The sequence below is a fragment of the Xenopus laevis genome, chromosome 1S, assembly GCF_017654675.1.
Source record: "Xenopus laevis strain J_2021 chromosome 1S, Xenopus_laevis_v10.1, whole genome shotgun sequence".
Classification (NCBI taxonomy): domain Eukaryota; kingdom Metazoa; phylum Chordata; class Amphibia; order Anura; family Pipidae; genus Xenopus; species Xenopus laevis.
The window spans coordinates 170,112,479-170,137,092 of record NC_054372.1 but is presented as its reverse complement, the minus strand read 5'-3'; the positions used below and the strand labels follow the sequence as shown (position 1 = coordinate 170,137,092).

The following is a 24,614-nucleotide window of genomic DNA, read 5'->3' as shown; positions in this document are numbered from 1 at the left end:
CTCATACTGCATTGTTGGACTTTTATTTATCAGATGTGCAGAAATACATTTCGTACCTATACAATGTCCAAGTGGAAAGGAATGACTCATAGTGCATTGTTGGACTTTTATTTATCAGATGAGTAACCTTGTTGCCTCAGAAATCATGAAACATCCCGATGTCCCATCCAGAGCTAGCTCCATTGAGAAGTGGGTGGTGGTAGCGGAAATATGCCGTTGTATGCACAATTACAATGGAGTGCTGGAAATCACATCAGCCTTGAACAGAAGTGCTGTCTACAGACTCAAGAAAACTTGGGCTAAAGTTTCTAAACAGGTGGGTATAGACTTAGACTTGAGCACAAGGGGTTCTACAGACCATGTATGGACCAGGGTCAGTCTGTTCTTCAGCCTTCTCCAATGAATCATATCAATCTGCACTTACTGATTCAAGGGAACCCTATATTTACTGTTAGTCTGGATCCAACGGCAATTCCAGAATTCCTTAAGTGGGTAGCATGAAATTTACAGTAAAAAAAATGACAATTTAAATACAAATGTTGCACTTTGCAGATTTGCAGTGCATTTGTAATTGTGCCTTCTAAACATAAAATAGTAAAAGAATAAAATTATTGCACTCATTAACAGATTAAGATCTTTTACAGTAAGCATAGGCATATACAAATATATATAGGACTCAAAATTAGAAGAAGTTACAGTTTATTGAGATGAAATCAGCGCTTATCTAATTTTTCCCGCTCAGGCACACATATTTTATAAGTGCATTAATTTAAAGGGCAGGGTTGAGACGTCTTTCATTAAAACCTGAAGATCTACAGTATATAATACAAATCCCGTTTCTGCATCGCTTATTAGCACCCTGGGCTCCCACTGAGTAAAACTGAAATCAGTGAAATAACATGCCCTTCTAATGCTAATTCGTTCCTCCAATACAAGTGTCCTACCCGGGTTAATGTATAGATGTGTTGGTTCTAAAATGAAAAATGCTTTTCATCTCATAGCCCTTTGTGCTCCACTATTCTGTTCTAGACCTCCCAACCTCTCCTCTATTACTTCCATATACTCCTCTTCTTATTCATCCCCCCACTGCAATATCTTTTGTTTTCTCTATGTATCCCTACTAATGTGTACCCCTCTGCCCTTCCTTTTAGTTTTAATCTCTTTCCAGGTTTTACAAATGTAATAAATAAGTGATACATTACATTTTATGTTACTTCTTTTCTTCATTTGCAGACAAAGGCTCTAATGGATAAGCTTCAAAAGACTGTATCGTCTGAAGGAAGATTTAAAAATCTCAGAGAAACCCTCAAAAAGTATGTATTTATTATGACAAACAATGAGTATGATATCTTTTTTCAGATTAATCAGCCAGCCAATATGGAAAGTCATTAGTCAGTTGAGAACTGCGTGGGACCCACAATTCAACAGAGTGATCCACTCATGCGGCCATTCCATTTGGCTATCCACTGTGTGGATTCAATTCATCAGTATGCTCATTTTGCTCTGCACTGGATACAATCCTATGTTTGGCCAGCATAAAGAAGCCTAACAGTGGGGCACAATGGCATTTTTGGAGCCCCTTTTTTTGGGTCAAAATTTGCACCCAAGGCCATGCTGTTTGCCATTCCATTTCCCCACAAGTTTCCTAAATTCAGAAACTTTATCCACTCACACCCCTTAAAGGGTATGTAAAGGCAAATAAATAAAATCCAATTTTTACTTTCTTTAATGAAAAAGAAACCTATCTCCAATATACTTTAATTAAAACATGTTTAATTAAAGAAACCTGATTGTTTGCAGTGAAATTCTCCCTTCATTTACTGCTGTGGATAGGAATTGTCAGACGGCCCCTAACTGCTGAGCAGGGAAACAATCATACTTATGAACAGCAGGGGGAGCCCCCGCCTTACTTCCCAGTCATGCAGAACTCAAGCAGCTTTGTTTATTGCTTTGTTTTTTGCCTTCCTCTGGATCAACTGGCAGATAGGTAGTTAAAAAAAAAAAAAAAAAAAAAGGTTGAACTCGATGGACATGTGTCTTTTTTCAACCTTACTTACTATGTTACTATGTTTATGACGATCCTTAGTCTTGCAAAGATGTTTAACAAATTTACAAGATGGTGACCCCCTGTAGCAAACTTTGAAAGCATAAATGATTTGTTTGATTAGGCTTGTGGTGCAGTAAGTCCATGTATATATTTAGTATACAAAATACAGCATTTCTAGCCTTATTCCATTTAGACTTTACATGCCCAGGAAGAGGAACATGGGGAGAGGTTAAAAATGAGAAATCTGAGCTACCCATGGGTAACATATCTTCCAAAAAATGCTTTTCATTTTCTTACATGTGGCTCACCATATGTAACACTTTAAATCCAGAGATCCATCATTATTGCTGGTTAATGTCTTCTTCCACATTTTTTTTTAGACAGCTTCAAATTTATGTGGCAGAGGCTGCTTCCTATGGTGCATGTTACAAACAGCCTACTTTTTTGTCATTTATGTTTGGCAGCTGTAACCCACCTTCAGTGCCCTACCTTGGAATGTATTTGACCGACCTTGCATTTATAGAAGAGGGTACCCCAAACTTCACTGAGGAAGGCCTTGTCAATTTTTCCAAAATGCGAATGGTAAATATAGTTTTCCTTTCCTTTATTAGCAACTAAAGTGATTGTAAGGGGCACATGTACTTAGCTCGAGTGAATGAATAGAAGAAAAAATACTTCGAATTTCGAACTTTTTTTTGGCTACTTCGACCATCAAATTGGCTACTTCGACCACGACTTCGATTTGAATGATTCGAACTAAAAATTGTTTGACTATTCGACCATTAGATAGTCGAAGTACTGTCTCTTTAAAAAAAACTTTGATCTCCTACTTCACCACCTAAAATCTACCGAGGAGCAATGTTAGCCTATGGGGGAAGATCCCCATAGGCTTTCTAACAATTTTTTGGTCGAAGAAAAATAGAAAAAGGAGGATCACTACTCAGCATTGGGTTACTGACACTTCAGAACTAATGGCAGCAATGGGCTCCTGACATATAATAGGTTAAGCATTTACAATATCCAAAATGTTTTTTAGGCTCACATTAATGTCTTCAGCTCCATCTAGTTTCTGTCCTTCAGGGTGTTAGGCTGGATGTAACAAGTACATTTGTGAATTTTGTTTTTCTATTTTAGGTCACAAATATATTCTTGTAACAAATGTTTTCCAGCACAAAATGCCAACATTCTTAACATTTCAGGCATTGTTGGCCATGCAGCCATGTTGTTGTGCTTTTTCCTGCCAGACGCCACACTACAACAGATGGTGACTATACTGTGGAAAATGGTCCTAGGTATATGCTGGAGCAATTCAGTAATTGTGCTGCTCATGATATTGTGCTATTATTTAGTAATAATAATAGCATATGTCTGATTCACGTTTTGTCATTGTTTGGGCTGAATTTAGCTGATTACAAGACACTTACCGTATATACTCGAGTATAAGCCGAGTTTTTCAGCATCCAAAATGTGCTGAAAATGTCTACCTCGGCTTATACTCGAGTCAGCGGGCAGTAGCTGAGATTGCACACAGTAATCCGTTTGGCAATTCTCTGTCACCATCAACTTTGCAAAGAAGTCCGGTTGATTGCTGGGGAGGGTCGCTTTGGCAGAATGTGCGCTGCTGGGAGACAGGGCTGTAGTTGTGTCTAGGCTTATACTAGAGTCAATACGTTTTCCCAGTTTTCGTAGGTAAAATTAGGTACCTCGGCTTATACTCAGGTTGGCTTATACTCGAGTATATACGGTAATTTAAAGTTGCATTTATATTGCATCAGAAAGGCATGGGGTGGAATTGAGGAAAACACAGAATGGGATTCTGGCGCTGCTTGACCTAAAGTCACAGGAAAGAAATGGCATCATAAAAGCCAACCAGAGACTAGGAATGAATTACACAGCAGCCAAGGCCAAAAAACATACTCCAAGACTTCAGAAGTTCTTACAGTTGGACATTAAACACATCATCCAACATCACTAAGGAATTACAGGACACATGTGAGTGCACAAAAAGTGGAAGAATTTGCCAAGGTGCATAATGAACTATAAAATACTTGTACCAAGCTTTAAAGAGAGGTCAGGAGACTGTGAATAAATACATTGTGTTGGACAAATCCAAGGCAGTAGACTTTGACTGTAATTTTTTGTATTGTGGAGTTAATACACACAACATGTTTCGGGCTAGTGTCACACTTGATAAAGTGCCTAGCCCAAAACATGTTGTGTGTATTCACTCCCCAATAAAGAAAATTATAGTCAATGACTATTGCCTTGGATTTGTCCTACACAATGTATTTATTCACAGACTGGCCTGATTGGGATATCAGCTCAGGATAACCCGTGTGACAAGCCGCTAAGAGCAATTGGTGAGCTACACTTATTTTCTAAAAAAGGTCAGGAGACTCACCAACTAAGTGGTGGACCTGGAATCTCACTCACGCTGGAACAGTTGTTGCGAGACCTGCAGAACTATACTGTGCAATTTACTAAGAGCGATCGTTCCAAATGCAGCACAGACACAACTGGACTGAATTGATAGGGTCTTTTCACCAAGAACATCAAATGAAGCAGCCCCTAGGGATTTACTTACCAAACAGCAATTCAGTCTACTAAGTGAAATGCATAAAAAAGAAGAGAGACCAGCAACAATCCTGACATAAGCAAGAAATTGAACTTATGAAAGTAACCCCAATAAAATGTTTGCCAGTAATAACCATCCCTACTAATATTATGGATTAATCTTCTGAACATGCTTACTACACAAAAAGTAATCAAGCAAATCCACCTCTAACTTTATAGAGGCAAACAAGGAACCTATACAGCCAGACAGTGGCAGGAGGCCCATCAACAACAGCAGAAACCAGCAAATGCACCAACCATTTTGAATCATTCAAAAAAAACTGCTACACCAGTGGCAAAACAACAAACATCTCAACAACCTATGCAGCCTTATGCTGGAGGAACCACTATACACTTGTAAAGAATATCCAACACATCTGTTAAATTATCATTTAACATATTCACTGCATGGCATTATAGTTTTTTAAGAATTAATGTTTGTATCTTGTCATCTACAAGGAAACTATTTCTTGACAACCAATGTCCTGTCTGAGCGGACAGAGGTTTTCATGTTGCAGGAGCCATAAATGCCATTGACTCCTGTTTATCTTCTTTATAAAAAGTAGAACTAGTAGAACAGAACTATCATCTGTTATCGGCTGTAATTGTGTGTGTGGTACTACTGGATGACTACACATCAGTAGTGATGGGCGAATTTATTTGGCAGACGTCTTCAAAGTTTGTACGACGTCGAAATCGTCACTGGCGGCAATTAACGGACGCCCATAGACTTTAATGCGCGTCAAATGTCGCCGGCATTGGAATTGTTGCCGCATTTGTGGATTTCATGGCAAATCGGGACAAATTCTGATATCAACTGTAGTATTGTGTTTCTCTCAAACACAGGCTCACACTACACTGTATATACAGTAAATGTATACATAACTCAGACTTTTTGGTGACACTGGTCAGCTGGATTCCAAAACATGACACGTGGTATAAAATATTCCCCCATAAAAGTGCCTGAACAGAGCAAGACATGACTTCTCCATCTCTGCTATCCCATCAGAACAGCTGAAGCCAGTAACTTGAAGACAGCCTTCCCTCTTGCCTATAAGGAATCCTTCACCAAAAAGACAACAGAATTGGAACAGAAGAAATGGCTGCACAGAAAGAAAAGACAAATGAAAACCTATAATCAAAAATATGCTATTTGGACAATATACTGAGACTTTATGAAGACCCAACCAGAACCACTACAGCCAAATACAACAATAGCTGTGATCCCACATTCATCTGAAACTTAGCAAAGGTCCCTCTTCTTATACTTCTCTCTTTCTCTATTTCTGTCATTCAGATGTGTCTGGAAATGTTCCAAAGATGGAGTGGAGTTAAATATTTTCATTGTGTTTATAGTGTTTGTTTTTTTTTTTTTAACAGATATCACATATAATTAGAGAAATACGGCAATTCCAGCAGACCCCTTACCGCATAGAGCACCAGCCTAAGGTAATTCTGACAGTTGTATTGTGGCATAATAACATTGTATTAATCAATTGCCTTTTCTTTAGTTCTTATTCTCCCTTAGTTCCAAGGTATCCTGCTCTATCACCCCCACCCCAACACAGACATACTCATGTCACATGACCAGTATTTCTTGCTGTGTCATAATCAAGTGAAATAGGCAAAACAATCATTCAAGGTCAAGTCTTTAAAGGGCACGTAAAGGCAAAAAAATAAAATCCCATTTTTCTTTAATGAAAAAGAAACCTATGTCCAATATACTTTAATTAAAAAATGTGTACCGTTTTTATAAGAAACCTGACTGTATGCAGTGAAATTCTCCCTTCATTTACTGCTGTGGATAGGAATTGTCAGATGGTCCCTAACTGCTGAGCAGGGAAACAATCATACTTATGAACAGCAGGGGGAGCCCCCGCCTTATCTCTTTTCTTGGATCCCTAAGCATCCCAGACCACACTGAGCATGTGCAAAGTCTTAGTCTTGCAAAGATGTTTAGGAAAGTTACAAGATGGTGACCCCCTGTAGCCAACTTTGAAAGCATAAATTATTTGTTTGATTAGGCTTGTGGTGCAGTAAGTTCATGTTTATATTTAGTATACAAAATACAGCATTTCTAGCCTTATTCTATTTTAGACTTTACATGCCCTTTAAACATCCCCAAGCAACTTGAATTGAAATGTATTTAAGGGGCATACATTTGTAGCCTTACAGAGCATTTGTTTTTAGATGGGCTCAATGGCCCCCATCAGTAGAGTCAGTAGAAAGAAGAAGGCAAATAAGTCAAAAACTATAAAAAAAAAAGAAAAAATGAAGGCCAAATGGAAAGTTGCTTAGAATTAGCCATTCTATAACATACTAAAAGTTAACCACCCCTTTAAAAACATATTATTGTATCAGCCCCAGTGAGAGGCCTACAGAGCTGTCCCCGGGGCTATTCTTCTGTTCAGCAATGGTACCACTTAACTGTGCAGGGATGGGTGAGTTTGTATAGCAGGTAACTGGCTCGCTAGTCAGACGTGTATATGAAGTCTAAATTAAAGGAAAAATTAGGGAACAGACTTAAACGTTACATGTTTCTGCAATTTTTAAACCAATAAAAATAAACTGCATGTAACACACACAAATCACAGCCTCCAAATGTTTCAAAGATTTTTTTTGCAGAACTATGGAGGTTTGCCTTTTGCTGACCAGCCCTGTTTTTTTCGGTATTCCAGACTTTGTTCCTCTTTCCATTTCCTAATGAAATTTCTAATAGCAGAAATTGCAATTGATCCCACCCCCCTGTTTTTTGTAAGAGTCAGTTCTCTTTCATTTTAGATCCTGACTTGGCTGCTTGCAGTCCCTTTGGTTTCTGTGTGTAAGAAAAACCCCCTAGAGCTTGTCAGGGAATTTATTAAGCCCTAGAATTGGCTTTGGCCTGACCTGTAGGAGTGGGAGAAGTCATGAGTCAATTAAGTGCAGAGATAATAACAAAACAATAATGTTATTAGCGGATAAGTGGAAAGGGTCTGAGCATTTCTGCCAACATATTTCACATATGTCTTCGAATCTGATAAATACAGCAAATATATGGGAAATCTGCTGATGCACGGCATATTTAACCCTTTCATTGTCAGCATTTTGCTCAGTTATGGATCGATGGAGGCATTTTTACCTCATTATGATACAGGTATGGGACCTGTTATCCAGAATGCTCGGGACCTGGGGTTTTCCGGATAACGGATCTATCCGTAATTTGGGTCTTCATGCCTTATGTCAACTAGAAATTCATGTAAACATTAAATAAACCCAATAGGCTGGTTCTGCTTCCAATAAGGATTAATTCTATCTTAGTTGGGATCAAGTACAAGGTACTGTTTTATTATTACAGAGAAAAAGGAAATCATTTTTAAAAATTTGGATTATTTGGATAAAATGGAGTCTATGGGAGACAGCCATTCAGTAATTCGGAGCTTTCTGGATATCGGGTTTCCGGATAAGGGATCCTATACCTGCACTGCATCCCAAGACCCCATTTAGGAAGCAGAATGTTTCTACCTGTCCTGCATTATGTACCATGGGCACAGGTTTTGCTCTCCAGAATGTGCTCATTAACCATAGAACTTGGGAATGTAAATCTGGTATTATAATAATAATGATATAATTAATTATTATTATTATTAATAATAATAAATATTGCTTGACACAAAGCAATCTTACTAGCAGTGCAAAGAAACGTCTTTAATTCATTTCCATCTCCCTTGCCATGAGATCATAGGGACCAACTACTTAATGGAAGGCAAAGTGCAAGTTGACCGTTTTTGTGCACATTTTTTTCCGCAGTTGCGGAATTGCTGCAGATCTCTTTGCTCAGTTTTGAAGCAGAGAGACCTGTGACTTCAGCCACTGAAGGAAATATTGGCTTCTGATCATCATAGTTAACTGTAACTTTCTGTCTTTCATAGGTCACTCAATTTCTTCTGAACAAGTCTTGCATTCTGGATGAAGATAATCTATATGAATTGTCCTTGAGGATTGAACCACGTCTCCCAGCATGAAGAGAATTTAATTGTGTGTTCCCTGTGCAACGCTGCTTTCAACTCACCATTGGAACTGTGCCCAGCAGAGCACGAGAAGGGCAGAAGGTGAAGCTCAACCCTCAGTGGAAAGCAGCTGCCAGTGGGCATCTTATTCCATCTTGAATCCATGTGGAAAGTTAGGATCTACAGAAAATGAGCATTAAGGCTGTGGACTTTGATTTTGTGACCATAGGAAACAACTGGCAGAACATTAAGGTGGCCACTCTGTGGCAGGTTTAGAAGTAATATGTGACTTTGATGTGCATATGGGCCAAACCAAGGATGGTTTCTTAGGGATGTTCTGCAAGGGAAACAACATTGGTTGTGCACTGTGGATATGCCTTGTTACAATTAGCAGAACACGTGTGGGGAGAGAGCTGTGCTGGTTAGACTTTCACAGAGGGAACAGCTGGTACCACCTTCATGAACGTTCAAGGAAAAAGTCCAGGAGAAACAGAGAAATGTGTTATTTTCATAGGTCAACATTTATTCAATGACATTTAAACTGATGTAAATTGTATATTGTGCTTGGCCATTCATGCTGTTCCGTGTCCCAGAACACTGTGAGTGTAGGACCAGCTGGGGAAGGGAATGAATTGATTTTATTAATTTTCTATGTCCCTTTTTTTCTCGTGTCTCTGATTTTTTTTTACTGTAATATCTTTGTCAGGTTTACACTTGTCACAGTACATTGATATTCCTCTGTTTTACACAAAGAGCTACCGTTGTTTTATGTCTTATGTTTGTGCCTTTATCATCCAGATTTTAAATATCTGAATTAACCTTCAGCTTGCAGTTTCATCCTCAATCGTGTGCCTCCTTTACTTCTTGCAGCCCCTGCTACAGTTTCTCCATTTTAGACCCTAGCAGACCCTTTTTTGCATTATTCCCCCTTTACTCTGATGTATCACAGAGAAACTAGAGAAATGGGCTGAGAACTGGGACACAACAGTCGGATATTTGTGGCATCAACTTGAGACAAAATCTACTGTTGCACGGCTGCTGTCTAAAAGCTAAAGCTTTGTCTAAAAAGTAACTATAGTTTCATTTGTTGCAGATGTTTATGATATGCCTCCATGGACCATGCTTTTCACTCTTCTTTTCTTACTCTTGAAACATTGCCATGATTTGCATGCACTGTGTAATGGATACAGATGAAATTTAATTTAAAGGTCAAGATAAAATCTATTGTGGATAATCCAGCTGCTTTGCATGGCAACAATGACTCCTACATGCATTGCATTTATGGTACCATATAATAATGAATGTATTAAGGAGCACTCTCTGCTTATATTTTTTTACTAATATAGTAGAGGGTTGTGTGTGTGTTTAAGCAGCGAGTAGATCACTGTAGCTTTTGTAAAGCAAGAGCCCCACAAATCCCATACATATGAATGCTCTCCTTCTCTTTATTATGACATATTACTTTAAGCATTTTAGGGATAACTGATTTGAGCAAAGTGGTCCATAATCAAATGCAAAATGGGAAACAAATTCTGCTTTTGTTAATTTCACCTATAATACAAATGATACAGAAAATGACATTATAAAAAGGCTGAATTGATCACATGACCTTTTGCCGAAAGACTCAAGTCAAATGGGATTTGGTCTGGGGGCCAAAGGGATGTACGAAGCTAAGGAACTGCTTGGAAAGTGACGGATACAATGCAATATAGATTGGATGGATGTATCTGCCCATTTGAAGCTCACAGACCATTCTTACATCCTTATAATTATATACTTGCCTCGTGCTTTATACAGTATATATAAAAGAACCACAATGGTTTATTTTGAAAGGACGCCAAGTTAGTTCATGTTAAACATTGCCCCGTGCGTAGCTGTGCAAACATAAGAAAGAACAGAGCATCAGGAAAAATGTTATATGTATAAAAATTCACACAGAAACTCAATACAATTGCCACAATATATAATCTTCATCGCAGGAATCTCTTAATATATAGAATCTAGATAAATAAAACACCCATAGCACAATAGTCAGGGCAAACTGCATAATATTCAAATAGCAGGAATAAGAAAATATTAACCCACTAGTCTAAATGTTTAACAAAAACACAAGATTTCCCATTTTCTATTTATACCTCCTACAGAATCTGTGGTTTCAAGCTGATAAATCCACAAGGCTTCTTTCTTTAAAAGTCTCCTATCATAGTCCCCCTTCCTGATTTGGAAACTTGGCTCATCAATAATCTGACTATAAGTCTATACATGTTTTCCCTTCACGTGACTCCATTGCCTGCGTAGCTATTGCTCACAGTATCTTCTCTCTATCGCTGCTATATGTTCTAATAACGGGTCCCCACATTACTTATAGTCATATTGGGAGCCACAGATACAGGTGGCTAGATAAACAGTTGTAATATTGTTTGATCACATACGATTTCTCTGTATTAGTCCCAAAGAACTACTCTCCGAACCTTCAAATATCAGTAGGCTTTAGACCTGCTCCTTCCACAACCATAATTCCCCTTATATCTCAAGCAGGTCTTATATGCAGTACTGTTCCCTGTATGTTATACACTCCTAGAAAGCCAAGAAGCCAGATCCCAGATGGGCGAATTTATTCATCAGGCCTGGATTTGCAGCAAATTTCGCCACCTACAAATTTTTTTGCAAAACTGCTACAGAAATGAAATTTAATTGTATTTCCCTGAACAGCAGTGGTGTTTGAATGCGCAGTCAGCATGTTGCTACAGAAAGACATTTTCTTTGCCTTTCTCTTTGTTCTGAGAGATGTATGTATATTTATTAAAGTCTGATGAATTTTATATTCGAATTTTTTTGTGCTGGGACTGGGGCAAGTGTGTTTGTTCTGGGGCTGGGGAGAGTGAGTGTGTTCTGAGGGGCTGATAAATATCTTAGTTGCTCTGGGTTACTGCTCCTGGGTAAACGTTATTATGTGAAAGATAGGCTCCCAGCTACTCAGTGCAAGATAAACTGCACTTTGGTTTTATGGCATTAGTGTTATACTTTTCTACAGCATTATTTTACATTTCAGTGTATCTCTATTATTTATATGGATGGAACAAGAAACCTTTCTGGGTGATGGGTTGATGGACAGAGGAGAGGAGAAGATGAGCATGTGAGACGGGAAGAGGCTGAACAATGAAGATTTTCAATCCAGTGCAAGGAGTAAAAAACAGCTTTTCCCAGGGCAAAATGCTTCTAGAATGAGAACAATCTTGTACCCCATAGTGCTCTTGCACATGCACCCAAGGTAACAGAACATGAACTCTCATGTGATATTTGAATTAACTCTTGTAGCGCTATAGTAAAATGAGTGCACCATTCTCTAACTATGAGCTCCACTCCCAATACTGTGCTCCGGATGAGACCTTAAATTTTAGGGGGTGAGCCCTCGCAAACGGTGCGGAGGCAGGGTGTAATGTAACTGTAACTAGATGCAAGGTGCAATAATTGGGCACCAGTGGTTCTTATAACTTAACCAATGAACATATTTATTGTACAATACAATCCTCAATGGAGTGTACATAAGAGCAGAACAGGATCATAGAGAACAGTGGATAGGCATATACTCACAGCACCTTTGGTCAGTATTAGTCCCCACAGGGAAAAAACATATACAGCAGCAATGAAGGTACACCCAGCTTTCAGCCTTTTCCCTAAGTGGAACAAATGGAAATTACTACATCCATAAGTCAATGCAATTAGTCCCTACTTCTGGGCAATTAGTACCCAGGATCTTAATCCCTCTGACTCTCCTCGCCGGAACCTTGAGCTGCTCAGCTAAAAAGCCCCTCTGTCTGTCACTTCTAGAGTGACCTCTTAGGTGAGTAGCCTATTCTTACTAGACCTGACCTGTCTAGGTTCCACTCGAGCTCTGCCTGCCTGCTCAGCACAAGATGGACCCTGAGAGCATGGCTACAAAGGGTTTTATACTTTAGCACGGTCACTATTGAGAACAGCAGGGGCATAGCATAAGGCAGAATAATGAAATAGGTCCACTGCTAGGACCCATGTAGGCGTCTATACCATTGGGGATTTGCCTGCCAATATTATTAGGGATGTCTAATTTACCAGACCCCTACACTCTTCTTTAGTTTCCCCAATCTTTTTAAGACTCTGACCCATGTTGGTTGAATATCTAGACTGGAGGTAACAAAATTGCAACCTCCCAACTAATGTGTAAGATTTGAGGGTCACTTACAGAGCACACGCAGTGTCCAAAGTGCAAAAAAAGGCCACAATCAACTATTTTGCACTTGCCCCCTAGGAAAGTATTGCTCTGCTCCTGACACCAGTTCAATTATCTGCCCAAAATCATAGGCATGCAAGTTAGTGGAAATGTAGGGGGTGGGAGAAGAGGCAACTATGTGCCTCACCAATATAGCACTGACTAATTCAGCCAACACTGTACCAGTGTAGCAGTGTGCCCACGGACCAATACCTTGCCTTTTGGTTTTCAAGGGTTGTTTCTTATGAAAGATAATTCCTGGCAAGACTGCTTGTTATGTAATCATTCCTGTATGCACATTAACTAGGATCTGCTTGGCTCCAGCAATCAATGGGCTAGTCCCTATGAACAGGCAATAACCATGCCTACAGTATAAAGAGTGAAACCTGGACACTGAAGTGCAGTTATTTGATTGGCATCTGCAAGAGATATCAGTATGAAAGCTTATGGGGTGTCAGCGTCAGCTCTACTCTGCCTCTGTGTTTGTGCTGCAACTAAGGAGGTAAGAACAAAACAACACAATGCTGTCCATGGTCGAGAGAATTTTTTTTTGGGGGGGGGGCAAGGAAGAAAACTTACTACACAAATTACTTGTACCAATATTTTGGTTTCCACACAAACTTAACACCAGCATTTCTATTCTATAAATATATAAAGTAGCAAGTGTTGCACATGTATATCATTGGACAATAGTATAGTTCATACATGTACGTATATCATTGTCATTCTATTGACACAAACTGCTTGTTTGCCAGGACAGCACTTGGTCTTTTCTACTTTTACACAATTACAATTAATAGCCAGTGGTTTGCAGAATGTTATTCCGTCTAGATTGTAGTTACAGCTGGTCCATTTTATATACCCTCATTTTAAGTTCTTTCATATGTTATACCATTTTTGTGCTCCCACCAATATAGAATGCATTTTCCTGATTTTACATCATTTTTTATGGTCCCCTGAAAAATGCAAAATGGGGGGGTTCTACTGTACAGAAAGTAGAGTAACAAGAAGATAAGAGTAAAGAGGTGGATACAGAACAGGAGCAGGAGGGGGGGTGAGGTGCAAAAAATATATATTATAACATTAAAGATATTTCTATCTATACAGATATATAGAGTGAGGCAGAGGGTTATTAGTGATGGAGAGGTGAGTGTGGGAGTAACTCAGCAGAATGAGAAGGGAAAGGGTAAAAGAAGACTGTGAATAGAGTGAGGCCATGGATAGGTGGGGGATACAATGAAGCAGCAGGGAAAGGAGCTGTAGAGGTTAATGTGCTTTGTGGTTGTAGACAAAACCCACAGCCAACCTGTACCTAAAACATTCAATAATGAATGTAGTTACACCAAACCTCCCAACTGTCCCGTCCTGTCCAATTTTGACAGCTCAGCCCACAGTCCTGGGTTATATAACTGCAATATCCCGAATTACTCTTTAATCTCCCGCACTGACACCAGAAAAATATACAAAGTTTCTGAGACGTTATTAAAATGAGATGGTTTTTGGCAGAGAGCCCAGAATACTCATCAGCTACATTTGTAACAAGTCTCTGGGGGAGAACTGTGACTCCCAGCTTAAAGGGCAATTTCACCTTCATTAGCAAACACATAAAACATGGCCCTAAAACTCCCAAAAATGTGTGCAACCTTTCATAACCTGCCAAATTTAGTAAAATGGACATCGTGATTAGGGGGTGTGACCAAAAATGTTCCCGTGGCACAGGTTGGTTTTTCAAATGTTGGGCGGTATGGTTACACAGCTATACACAGGTTCATTATAGTTTCTATAACTCACACACAGGCCTTGTAAAGGCAAAAAAATAAAATCACATTTTTACTTTCTTTAATGAAAAAGAAAGATTTCCAATATGCTTTAACTAAAAAATGTGTAGTGTTTTTATAAGAAACCTGACTGTATGCAGTGAAATTCTCCCTTCATTTACTGCTGTGGATAGGAATTGTCAGATGGTCCCTAACTGCTGAGCAGGGAAACAATCATACTTATGAACAGCAGGGGGAGCCCCCGCCTTACTTCCCAGCCATGCAGAACTCAAGCAGCTTTGTTTATGATGATCCCTAAGCAGCCCAGACCACACTGAGCATGTGCACAGTCTTAGTCTTGCAAAGATGTTTAACAAAGTTACAAGATGGTGACCCCCTGTATCCGACTTTGAAAGCATAAATTATTTGTTTGATTAGGCTTGTGGTGCAGTAAGTTCATGTTTATATTTGTAAGGGCCCGAAGGCGCAGTAGGAGTGTGGACCAAGGAGGAGGCAGGTAGCCAGCCGATAACGAAGTACACAGGGATGAGAAAAGAGAATGGTCGAAGTCCAGGCAAAGTTCAGTTCAGGCAGCGAAGGTTCAATCCAGGAAAACAGGCAGAAGTCGGTACACAAGAATCAATAAGCAGAAATCACACCCAGGAATACACGAAGTAAGACCTATACTTGGGCAATGATGGTAATGTCCTGTGGGTTAATATAGGCAGATTTTGGCGCCAATTTGGACGCGATGGCGTCATCACGCTGGTTCCGGCGTCAAGACGTCTTGACGCCGACGCACGTTCTGACGCCGGCGACCATTCCGTCGCCGGCGACCAATCGGCAGACAGGAAGAAGCGGGCGTCATCAAGCGGCGACCAGCAGGATCCACATGGTGAGGGCGGGGGTCGCCATTTTGGACGCCGTCACCATCTTGGACGCCGTCGCCATCTTGGATTCCATCCATATCTCTTACAGTACCCCCTTCCTCAGGGGGGGCCTCAGGACCGCCATGACTGGGACTGGAAGGAAATTGCTTATGAAATTTCCGGATCAGATAAGGAGCATGCACATCGGAATCCTTCACCCAGGAGCACTCCTCCGGACCGAAGCCTTTCCATTCAATGAGATACTGCAGCTTTGAAGTTGCAGGTTTGAGGAGGGAAACATGGAATACATTGGGAACTCGCATCTCTGGAGGAAGTTGAAGATGCACCGCCACAGGATTAATAATTTCGATAACAGGAAAGGGACCGATGAATTTCGGACCGAGCTTGGGAGTGGGTACTTTGAGATGAATGTTTTGTGTGGATAACCAAACTTTATCACCAATGCTATACAGAGGAGATGAGATCCTTCTTCTATCAGCGAATTTCTTTTGTGACAGGGAGCTTTTCTCTAAATTGACTTTGGTGGAGAGCCAAATAGCGAGCATGTGAGCAGCTTGATCGTTGGCAGCAGGTACGTTAGTAAGAAGAAGGTCCTGAGGAAATGCAACGGGATTCAGACCATATACACAAAAGAATGGGGACTTCTCAGAGGAAGCATGCATGGAGTTATTATGAAAGAATTCTGCCCATGGGAGTAGATCCGCCCAGTCATCTTGACATAAGGAGACATGTCAGCGAAGAAATTGTTCCAGTGCCTGATTCACCCTTTCTGCAGCTCCATTAGATTGGGGGTGGTAGGCGGAAGAAAATTGAAGAGAAATGTGCAGAGCTTTGCATAACGATCTCCAGAACTTAGAGACAAATTGGGAACCTCTGTCGGATACTATTTCAGCCTGAAGTCCATGAAGACGAAAGATATGTTGGATAAATAGTTTGGAGAGTTCTTGAGCAGTAGGCAATTTGCGTAGAGGAATGAAATGGGCCATTTTACTGAACCTGTCGATCACGACCCAGATGACTGTATGCCCCAAGGAGACAGGAAGATCCACAATGAAATCCATCGCCAGATGAGTCCAGGGACGAGATGGAATGGGTAACGGCAGCAGAAGACCTTTAGGAGGGGAGCGACTGGGCTTGGAGGTAGCACAAATGGAGCAGGCAGAAACAAAGTTCTTAACATCTTGCCGGAGAGAGGGCCACCAAACCAGACGAGACAGAAGTTCAGTGGTTTTCTTGATCCCAGGATGACCAGCCTGTTTGGAGCAATGGGTTTGAGACAAGATGGAGTGGCGAAGTTCTGGAGGGACGAATACGAGTCCCAAAGGGGTATCGTCAAGAGCAGAGGTTTGAGCCGAAAGTAACTGGGAAGCTATGGTGGGAAGTAAAGCGGCAATAATTTTAGTAGAAGGCACAATGCGTTCGTGATCTTCAGAACACATACCTTCAGGAAGAAAGCTTCTAGACAGGGCGTCGGCTTTCTTGTTCCGGGAACCCGGGCGGAAAGAAATAACAAAATTGAACTTGGAGAAGAAGAGCGCCCACCTAGCTTGTCTGGGATTTAGACGTTTGAGGGACTGTATGTATTCTAGGTTCTTGTGGTCAGTGAAGATAGAGACAGGAATAGTAGAGCCTTCCAACAGATGCCTCCATTCTTCTAATGCCAATTTGACGGCCAACAACTCTCGATTTCCCACATCATAGTTTTGTTCAGATGAAGAAAACTTTTTAGAAAAGAAGGCACAGGGATGCAATTTTCCATCCTGTGAGGATCTCTGAGATAAAACAGCCCCGGCACCGATGTCGGAAGCATCAACCTCAATGAAGAAGGGTAGTAGAGGATCTGGATGTCTGAGGATAGGGGCAGAAGAAAAAGAGTCCTTGAGGGTTTTGAAAGCTTCTAAGGCTTCAGGGGACCAACATCGCGGCTTCCCCCCTTTCCGAATAAGGGACAAAATGGGGGAGATCTTGGAAGAGAATCCTCTGATAAATTGCCTATAATAATTGGCGAAACCAATAAACCTCTGAATTGCTTTGGTGCAGGTGGGGAGAGGCCAGTCTTGAATTGCAGAAACCTTTGCTGGATCCATCTTGAAACCTTGTTGGGAGATTATATACCCCAGGAAGGGGATAGAGGAAACTTCGAAAGAGCACTTTTCAAGCTTAGCAAAAAGGTTATTCTTTCTCAATCGGGATAAGACTTCCCGCACCTGGAGTCGATGTTCGAAGAGGTTTGAAGAAAAGACGAGAATATCGTCCAGGTAGACGACAACACTAAGGCCCAACAAGTCTCGGAAGATGTCGTTGACCAGCTCTTGGAAGACTGCAGGAGCGTTACAAAGTCCAAAGGGCATCACGAGGTACTCGTAATGCCCATCGCGAGTATTAAATGCAGTCTTCCATTCATCCCCTTCCCGAATCCGGATAAGATTGTAAGCCCCACGAAGATCTAATTTGGTGAAAATGCTGGCACCCTTCAGTTGGTCAAACAATTCGGAAATGAGAGGTAAAGGGTAGCGATTCTTTATAGTGATCTTGTTCAGACCTCGGTAATCAATGCAGGGTCGCAGACTGCCATCTTTTTTTTCAACGAAGAAGAACCCTGCACCAGCAGGGGAGGAAGAAGGACGAATGAAGCCTCGTAGGAGGTTTTCTTGGATGTATTCTTTCATCGCTGCTGTTTCGGATGGAGAGAGCGGATAGGTACGCCCCCGGGGGGGCATGGTGCCAGGAAGGAGGTCGATAGGGCAGTCATACGACCGGTGAGGAGGAAGTGTTTCAGCAGATTTTTTATTGAAGACATCAGTGAAGTCTTGGTAAGCAGGAGGAATGGAGGGTTTAGGGACCACAGAAGAAACCTTGACAAGAGGCTGAGCCGGCAGGCAGTTGTGTCGACAAAAGGAGCTCCAACGACAGATTTGAGTTGCGGACCAGTCAATGACCGGATTATGAATACGCAACCAGGGGAGTCCTAGAACCACTGGAGTAGACGGGCAGTCAATCAGTAGAAAAGAAAGTCTCTCAGAGTGCAGAGTGCCCAACTTGAAGGACAGTTCTTGTGAGGACTTGAAAATGAACGCAGAAGAGAGGGGTTGATCATCAATGGCTAAGACTCGGAGAGGTACAGCCAGGGTTTGCAGAGGAATAGAATGACGTTCTGCGAAGACTTTATCCAGGAAATTCCCAGCTGCGCCGGAATCAAGGAAGGCGTGGGTAGATATGACTTTGGAATCAAGCTGGATCTGTACAGGAAGAAGGAATCGATGAGCAGAGGATTGGGAAGATTGAACGATTCCGCCCAGGTAAGTTTCCCCAAACTTACCTAGGCGTTGGCGTTTCCCGACTTCACAGGACATTCGTGGGCGAAATGGGCTTTGCCTCCACAATATAAACAAAGTCCTGCAGCCCTTCTCCGCAACTTTTCCTGTTCGGAAAGACGAGCACGACCAATCTGCATGGGCTCTTCAGCGGGAGCAGGAGAAGGAACCATAGTCGAAGAAGAGGACGCCACGGAGCTTGGAAGAAATGGCCTCTGGAAACGGGGAGCCAAAGGAGGTTGAGCCTTCCTCACGTGATCCTTGACAGCTTGGTGTTCCCTCTGTCGTGTATCCACTTTGACTGCCAGGGCAACGAGATCCTCCCAACGCGAGGGTATTTCACGGGAGACTAGATCGTCCTTAATGCGCATAGACAGCCCATTATAGAAGGCAGCATGGTAACTGTCATTATTCCAGCTGGTTTCAGCGACCAATGTGCGGAATTCAATTGCGTATTCAGGAACGGAACGTGTCCCCTGGTGAATCTGGAATAGGTGTGAGGAAACTGACGCTGCCCGACCAGGAGCATCAAAAACCGTGCGAAATTCACGGAAAAAGGCCTTGGAGTCATCGATTAGGAGGTCCTCCTTCTCCCATAGCGGTGATGCCCATTCCAATGCTTTTCCCGTGAGGCGAGTAATGATGTACCCCACCTTTGCGCGTTCAGAGACAAACTGATGGGGAAGCAAAGTAAATTGGATCTCACACTGATTTATAAAACCTCTGCAGGCCTCAGAGTCACCGCTGAAGAGGGGTGGAGCCGGAATGCGAGGTTCAGAGACATGGATCGGGGCCACAGGAATCATAGCCGAGGCATCAGCCGGAGCCTGGATCGTGGGGGAGAGAGCCGACAGCTTCTCCAAAATGGCTTCAAGGGCCTGACCGAAGTGAGACTGCCGGGCTTCGTAGGCCTCCATGCGAGAGGCGATTCCTCGAAAAGCTCTCCCGAAGTTAGGCTGAGCAGGGGCCTCCTCAGACGGGTCCATGGGCCAAGTATACTGTAAGGGCCCGAAGGCGCAGTAGGAGTGTGGACCAAGGAGGAGGTAGGTAGCCAGCCGATAACGAAGTACACAGGGATGAGACAAGAGAATGGTCGAAGTCCAGGCAAAGTTCAGTTCAGGCAGCGAAGGTTCAATCCAGGAAAACAGGCAGAAGTCGGTACACAAGAATCAATAAGCAGAAATCACACCCAGGAATACACGAAGTAAGACCTATACTTGGGCAATGATGGTAATGTCCTGTGGGTTAATATAGGCAGAGGGAAGGGGCGGAGCCAGGGTCAGAGCGTGCACTATGTTTTGCTGCGACCGGCCACAAAAGGGAGACCGCAACAACAAGAATCCTGCAAATCTGGGTGTGGATGTGGGCAGGCGGGCCCACAGTCCGATACTGGGCGGAGCTTAACCAGACTGCTGCTCTGAGCAGTAGAATAGGCATTGGGATGGTCCATTATCTGAAGGGGTGCTGACCATAATGGTTCTTAATGACACACACACATACACATATATATATATATGGTAAGGGAATAACCTTTATCATGAAGTACAAGTCCCCCTTGCCCCTATATGTGGACGCCCATGATCCTATTGCCTTGAATGATGAATGTTAAAATGATATTTTAGTAGAATTAAGGTATGGAGATCCAAGTTATGAAAAGATCCCTTATCCGGAAAACCCGCAGGCCCTGAGCATTTTGGATAACAGGTCCTATACATGTACTATTAATGCAATAAAGACTTTGATAGGCTTTTATTTTACTTTAGGCGCTATTTAAATATTTCCATATATACATCATGAAGGGAGAGTATATTCTATAATTATAAATATAGATGCGGTTTCATGACATAATAGTAAAGATCATGTTGTCTTTTTTCAGTGCAACTTACAGGGGCAATGGAGGAACAATTTAGGATCCAATTTGACAGTAAACAGTGTGACTAAGGGTGGAAGATTCACTGGTGCCTACATGACCGCCGTATCTTCAGTCGACGCGAAAATTGTGGAATCGGCTCTCACCGGCTTCTGGAAACCCTCTGAGCAGCCCATTTTTGGCTTTGCAGTAAAATGGGCATTTTCAGGTAACAGATATTCCTGCATGTTACATTCTAGCTATCCTTCAATTGCACACAATTATATGGCTATAATGAGCATCTGTGCAAATTAAATCAATGCATGGTTGCTAGGGTAATTTGGACCCTAGCAGAAAGATTGCTGAAACTGTAAACTGGAGATCTGCTGAATAAAAAGGCTAAATAACTCAGAAGCTGCAAATAATTAAAAAAATGAAGACCAACTAAAAGTGAATTTAAAGGTGAACAACCCTTTTAAAGGGCATGTAATGGCAAAAAAAATAAAATCCCATTTTTACTTTCTTTAATGAAAAAGAAACCTATCTCCAATATACTTTAATTAAAAAATGTGTACCGTTTTTATAAGAAACCTGACTGTATGCAGTGAAATTCTCCCTTCATTTACTGCTGTGGATAGGAATTGTCATACGGTCCCTAACTGCTGAGCAGGGAAACAATCATACTTATGAACAGCAGGGGGAGCCCCCGCCTAACTTCCCAGCCATGCAGAATTCAAGCAGCTTTGTTTATGACGATCCCTAAGCAGCTCAGACCACACTGAGCATGTGCACAGTCTTAGTCTTGCAAAGATGTTTAACAAAGTTACATGATGGTGACCCTCTGTAGCCGACTTTGAAAGCATAAATTATTTGTTTGATTAGACTTGTGGTGCAGTGAGTTCATGTTTATATTTAGTATACAAAATACAGCATTTCTAGCCTTATTCTATTTTAGACTTTACATGCCCTTTAAGTGTAAATGTTCTTCTGGCAGATTCACTGACAGTCTGGGCAGGGCAGTGCTTCTTGAATGATCAGAAAGAAGAGATTCTACACACAACATGGCTACTTAGATCCAAGCAGGACAATGAGCAGGACAACTGGAAAGCAACAAGGTAACTGTGATTCGATGGGGACTTATTGTTTGAACAAAATAAGAATTACTTCATATAAAAACAGCACATAAAAAAGGCAAATGAAGACAACTAGGCACCAAAAAGATACCTCCAGGTTCCCCTCATTATATAATGGTCTCTTCCTGTCTGTAAAAGGTTCATAGGTAGGGGTAAAGAAGTTTGATAGGATGCCTCAATGGAGGGCAACACCAAAAGAGACAGAGATAGTAATAGTATGTCATTAAAGGGATACTGTCATGGAAAAACATGTTTTTTTCCAAAACACATCAGTTAATAGTGCTGCTTCAGCAGAATTCTGCACTGAAATACATTTCTCAAAAGAGCAAACAGATTTGTTTAAATTTAATTTTGAAATCTGACATGGGGCTAGACATATTGTCAGTTTCTCAGCTGCCCCAGTCATGTGACTTGTGCCTGCACAAGAACTACTTTCTGGCAGGCTGTTATTTCTCCTACTTAATGTAACTGAATCAGTCTCAGTGGGACTTGGCTCTTTCTATTAAGTGCTGTTCTTAGATCTTCCAGGGAGCTGTTATCTTGTGTTAAGCTGGCCACAGACGCAAAGATCTGATCGTACGAATCAATGTACGAGTGGACTTCCCATCTCCCGACCTGCCACTAACCATAAAGATCAAAGTCTTACCATTCAGATCAAATATAAAGTTGTAAGAACAGATCAGCCGATGTTCTGCCCCTGACAGCAATCGTACGATAGTTAAAGCCAGTGACAGTCTCCCTCTGAAAATCGTATTATCGGCAATACACGCAGAGATATTACCCGCAGCCAACAGAAATTTTCTAACCTGTCCAATCGACCAAACGACCAATCTCCACCGGACGAAAAATGTCGGGACTCTCCACACACGGTCCGAATATCGTATGAATCGAGGAGTCTATGGTCAGCTTTAGGGAGCTGCTATCTCGTTACTTTTCCATTGTTCTGTTGTTAGGCTGCTGGGGGAAAAGGGAGGGGGTGAGATCACTCCAACTTGCAGTACAGCAGTAAAGAGTGATTGAAGTTTATCAGAGCACAAGTCACATGATTAGGGGCACCTGGGAAACTGACAATATGTCTAGCCCCATGTCAGATATATTACAAAATCGGTTTGCTCTTTTGAGAAATGGATTTCTGTGCAGAATTCTGCTGGAGCAGCACTATTAACTGATTCATTTTGAAAAAAACATGTTTTCCCATGACAGTATCCCTTTAAATTAACTGATATGGCTGGGGAAGAGTGTTCCCCATAATTATTTTTAAAAGAAAGATGTTTAAAATTAAAAATGTAAGGATTCCAGTATTCTATTGCCTTCCCTAGGTAAAATGTACATACGTATAGATGAAATCCACCAAGAAGTGTCAGGGGTATCTCAGATATATGATTTTATGTAGAACAGCAACAACAGAAACATATAACATCAATCATGAAGGACACTATCTACTTACTTCAAGCGATTCAAAATTGAAATTGGTGGGCTTGAGATTTTTTGCGACTTTAGATGTCAACATTCTTTATACAGGCATGGGACCTGTTATCCAGAATGCTCGGGACCTTTTCAAAACTTGTCTTATTCTTTTTAGAATCGGTGTTGATGTATTCACTCGACTGAAGTAAAAAGCAAAAGGAAGAGACCTTCTATATACATCTGCCTTTATTAGGCTTCAGTTACTGCAGCGACATCAAAAAAATCAACTCTCACTGTTGCATAAGACCTGTGCCTTATTGAAGACAAACGGAATCTTTCCAGTATAATCGAGGATCCGTAGATCAGATATTTTGCTCAAGTTGATGAACGAAACAAGTGATAATTTCCTGTTAGAGTAAATGATATTAGATTTTTCTGCTTCGTGCTCCTGGCTTTGGCATTCTTCAAAAATCCAAAAATAAAGAAGCAAAACAAAAATGTGTTTGTGATGTGTAAGAGTCCGCTGCTCTTCATGTTGCAGTAAAATGTTGTAATTAAGACATAATGGTGTATAATGCTCATGTGCCGATCCACAGATCTGAAATTGGAGTCACAGCACCATCCACGAATATAATTTTAAAAGCCTTTTTTTTTTTTTTTCAAATAAAACAACAGCCTTGCTTAGGCCTGAAACGTTGTTTGTTGTCTGAGAATTGAGCCATGATACCAATAAAGGCTTTTTAAATTACATCCGTCAATTTCCAGTGTACAAGCCAGTTGAAGTGGACAACTCTACACCTGGTTATTCTTTTTTCACCAGTTTGATGAGTGCTGAACAATTGCAATTTTTCGTTTTACTTTCCATAGATCACAGATGACACTTCTTACGTTTAAAGGGCATGTATAGTCTAAAATAGAATAAGGCTTAGAAATGCTGTATTTTGTATACTAAATATAAACATGAACTTAGTGCACCACAAGCCTAATCAAACAAATCATTTATGCTTTCAAAGTCGGCTACAGGGGGTCACCATCTTGTAACTTTGTTAAACATCTTTGCAAGACTAAGACTGTGCACATGCTCAGTGGGGTCTGGGCTGCTTAGGGATCGTCATAAACAAAGCTGCTTGAGTTCTGCATGGCTGGGAAGTAAGGCGGGGGCTCCCCCTGCTGTTCATAAGTATGATTGCTTCCCTGCTCAGCAGTTAGGGACCATCTGACAATTCCTATCCACAGCAGTAAATGAAGGGAGAATTTCACTGCATACAGTCTGGTTTCTTATAAAAACGGTACACGTTTTTTAATTAATGTAAAGGGGGAAAAAAAAAATCCATTTTTACTTTCTTTAATGAAAAAGAAACCTATCTCC

General features: G+C 41.2%; 2 protein-coding genes across 3 annotated transcripts in view; both read left to right on the top strand.

Moving 5' to 3' along the window:
* The window catches only part of LOC108707246 (ras-specific guanine nucleotide-releasing factor 2-like), a 166,386-nt gene extending 156,516 nt beyond the window's left edge, over nucleotides 1–9,870 (top strand). For both annotated transcript variants that reach the window (XM_041580489.1, XM_041580488.1), the window contains 5 exons: nucleotides 119–316; nucleotides 1,234–1,313; nucleotides 2,512–2,629; nucleotides 6,041–6,109; nucleotides 8,569–9,870. In XM_041580489.1, the coding sequence (XP_041436423.1) occupies nucleotides 119–316; nucleotides 1,234–1,313; nucleotides 2,512–2,629; nucleotides 6,041–6,109; nucleotides 8,569–8,661 (558 nt within the window). In that variant the 3' untranslated portion in view covers nucleotides 8,662–9,870. The remainder of the gene's footprint in view (nucleotides 1–118; nucleotides 317–1,233; nucleotides 1,314–2,511; nucleotides 2,630–6,040; nucleotides 6,110–8,568) is intronic.
* A 3,420-nt stretch (nucleotides 9,871–13,290) lies between these two features.
* Nucleotides 13,291–23,743, top strand: LOC108706449 (avidin). The gene is made up of 4 exons (XM_018242907.2): nucleotides 13,291–13,397; nucleotides 20,733–20,934; nucleotides 21,700–21,820; nucleotides 23,421–23,743. The coding sequence occupies exons 1-4, from the start codon at nucleotides 13,332–13,334 to the stop codon at nucleotides 23,452–23,454; spliced, it is 423 nt and encodes a 140-aa protein (XP_018098396.1). The 5' UTR covers nucleotides 13,291–13,331; the 3' UTR covers nucleotides 23,455–23,743.
* Nucleotides 23,744–24,614: the final 871 nt, after the last annotated feature.

Bases quoted from the DNA above. Each gene is read 5' to 3' on its own strand.
- LOC108706449 (XM_018242907.2), top strand. From the start codon at position 13,332: ATGAAAGCTTATGGGGTGTCAGCGTCAGCTCTACTCTGCCTCTGTGTT. The intron at 20,935-21,699 runs GTAACAGATATT...TTCTTCTGGCAG, and splicing joins AGTAAAATGGGCATTTTCAG to ATTCACTGACAGTCTGGGCA. The intron at 21,821-23,420 runs GTAACTGTGATT...TATTCTTTTTAG, and splicing joins GACAACTGGAAAGCAACAAG to AATCGGTGTTGATGTATTCA.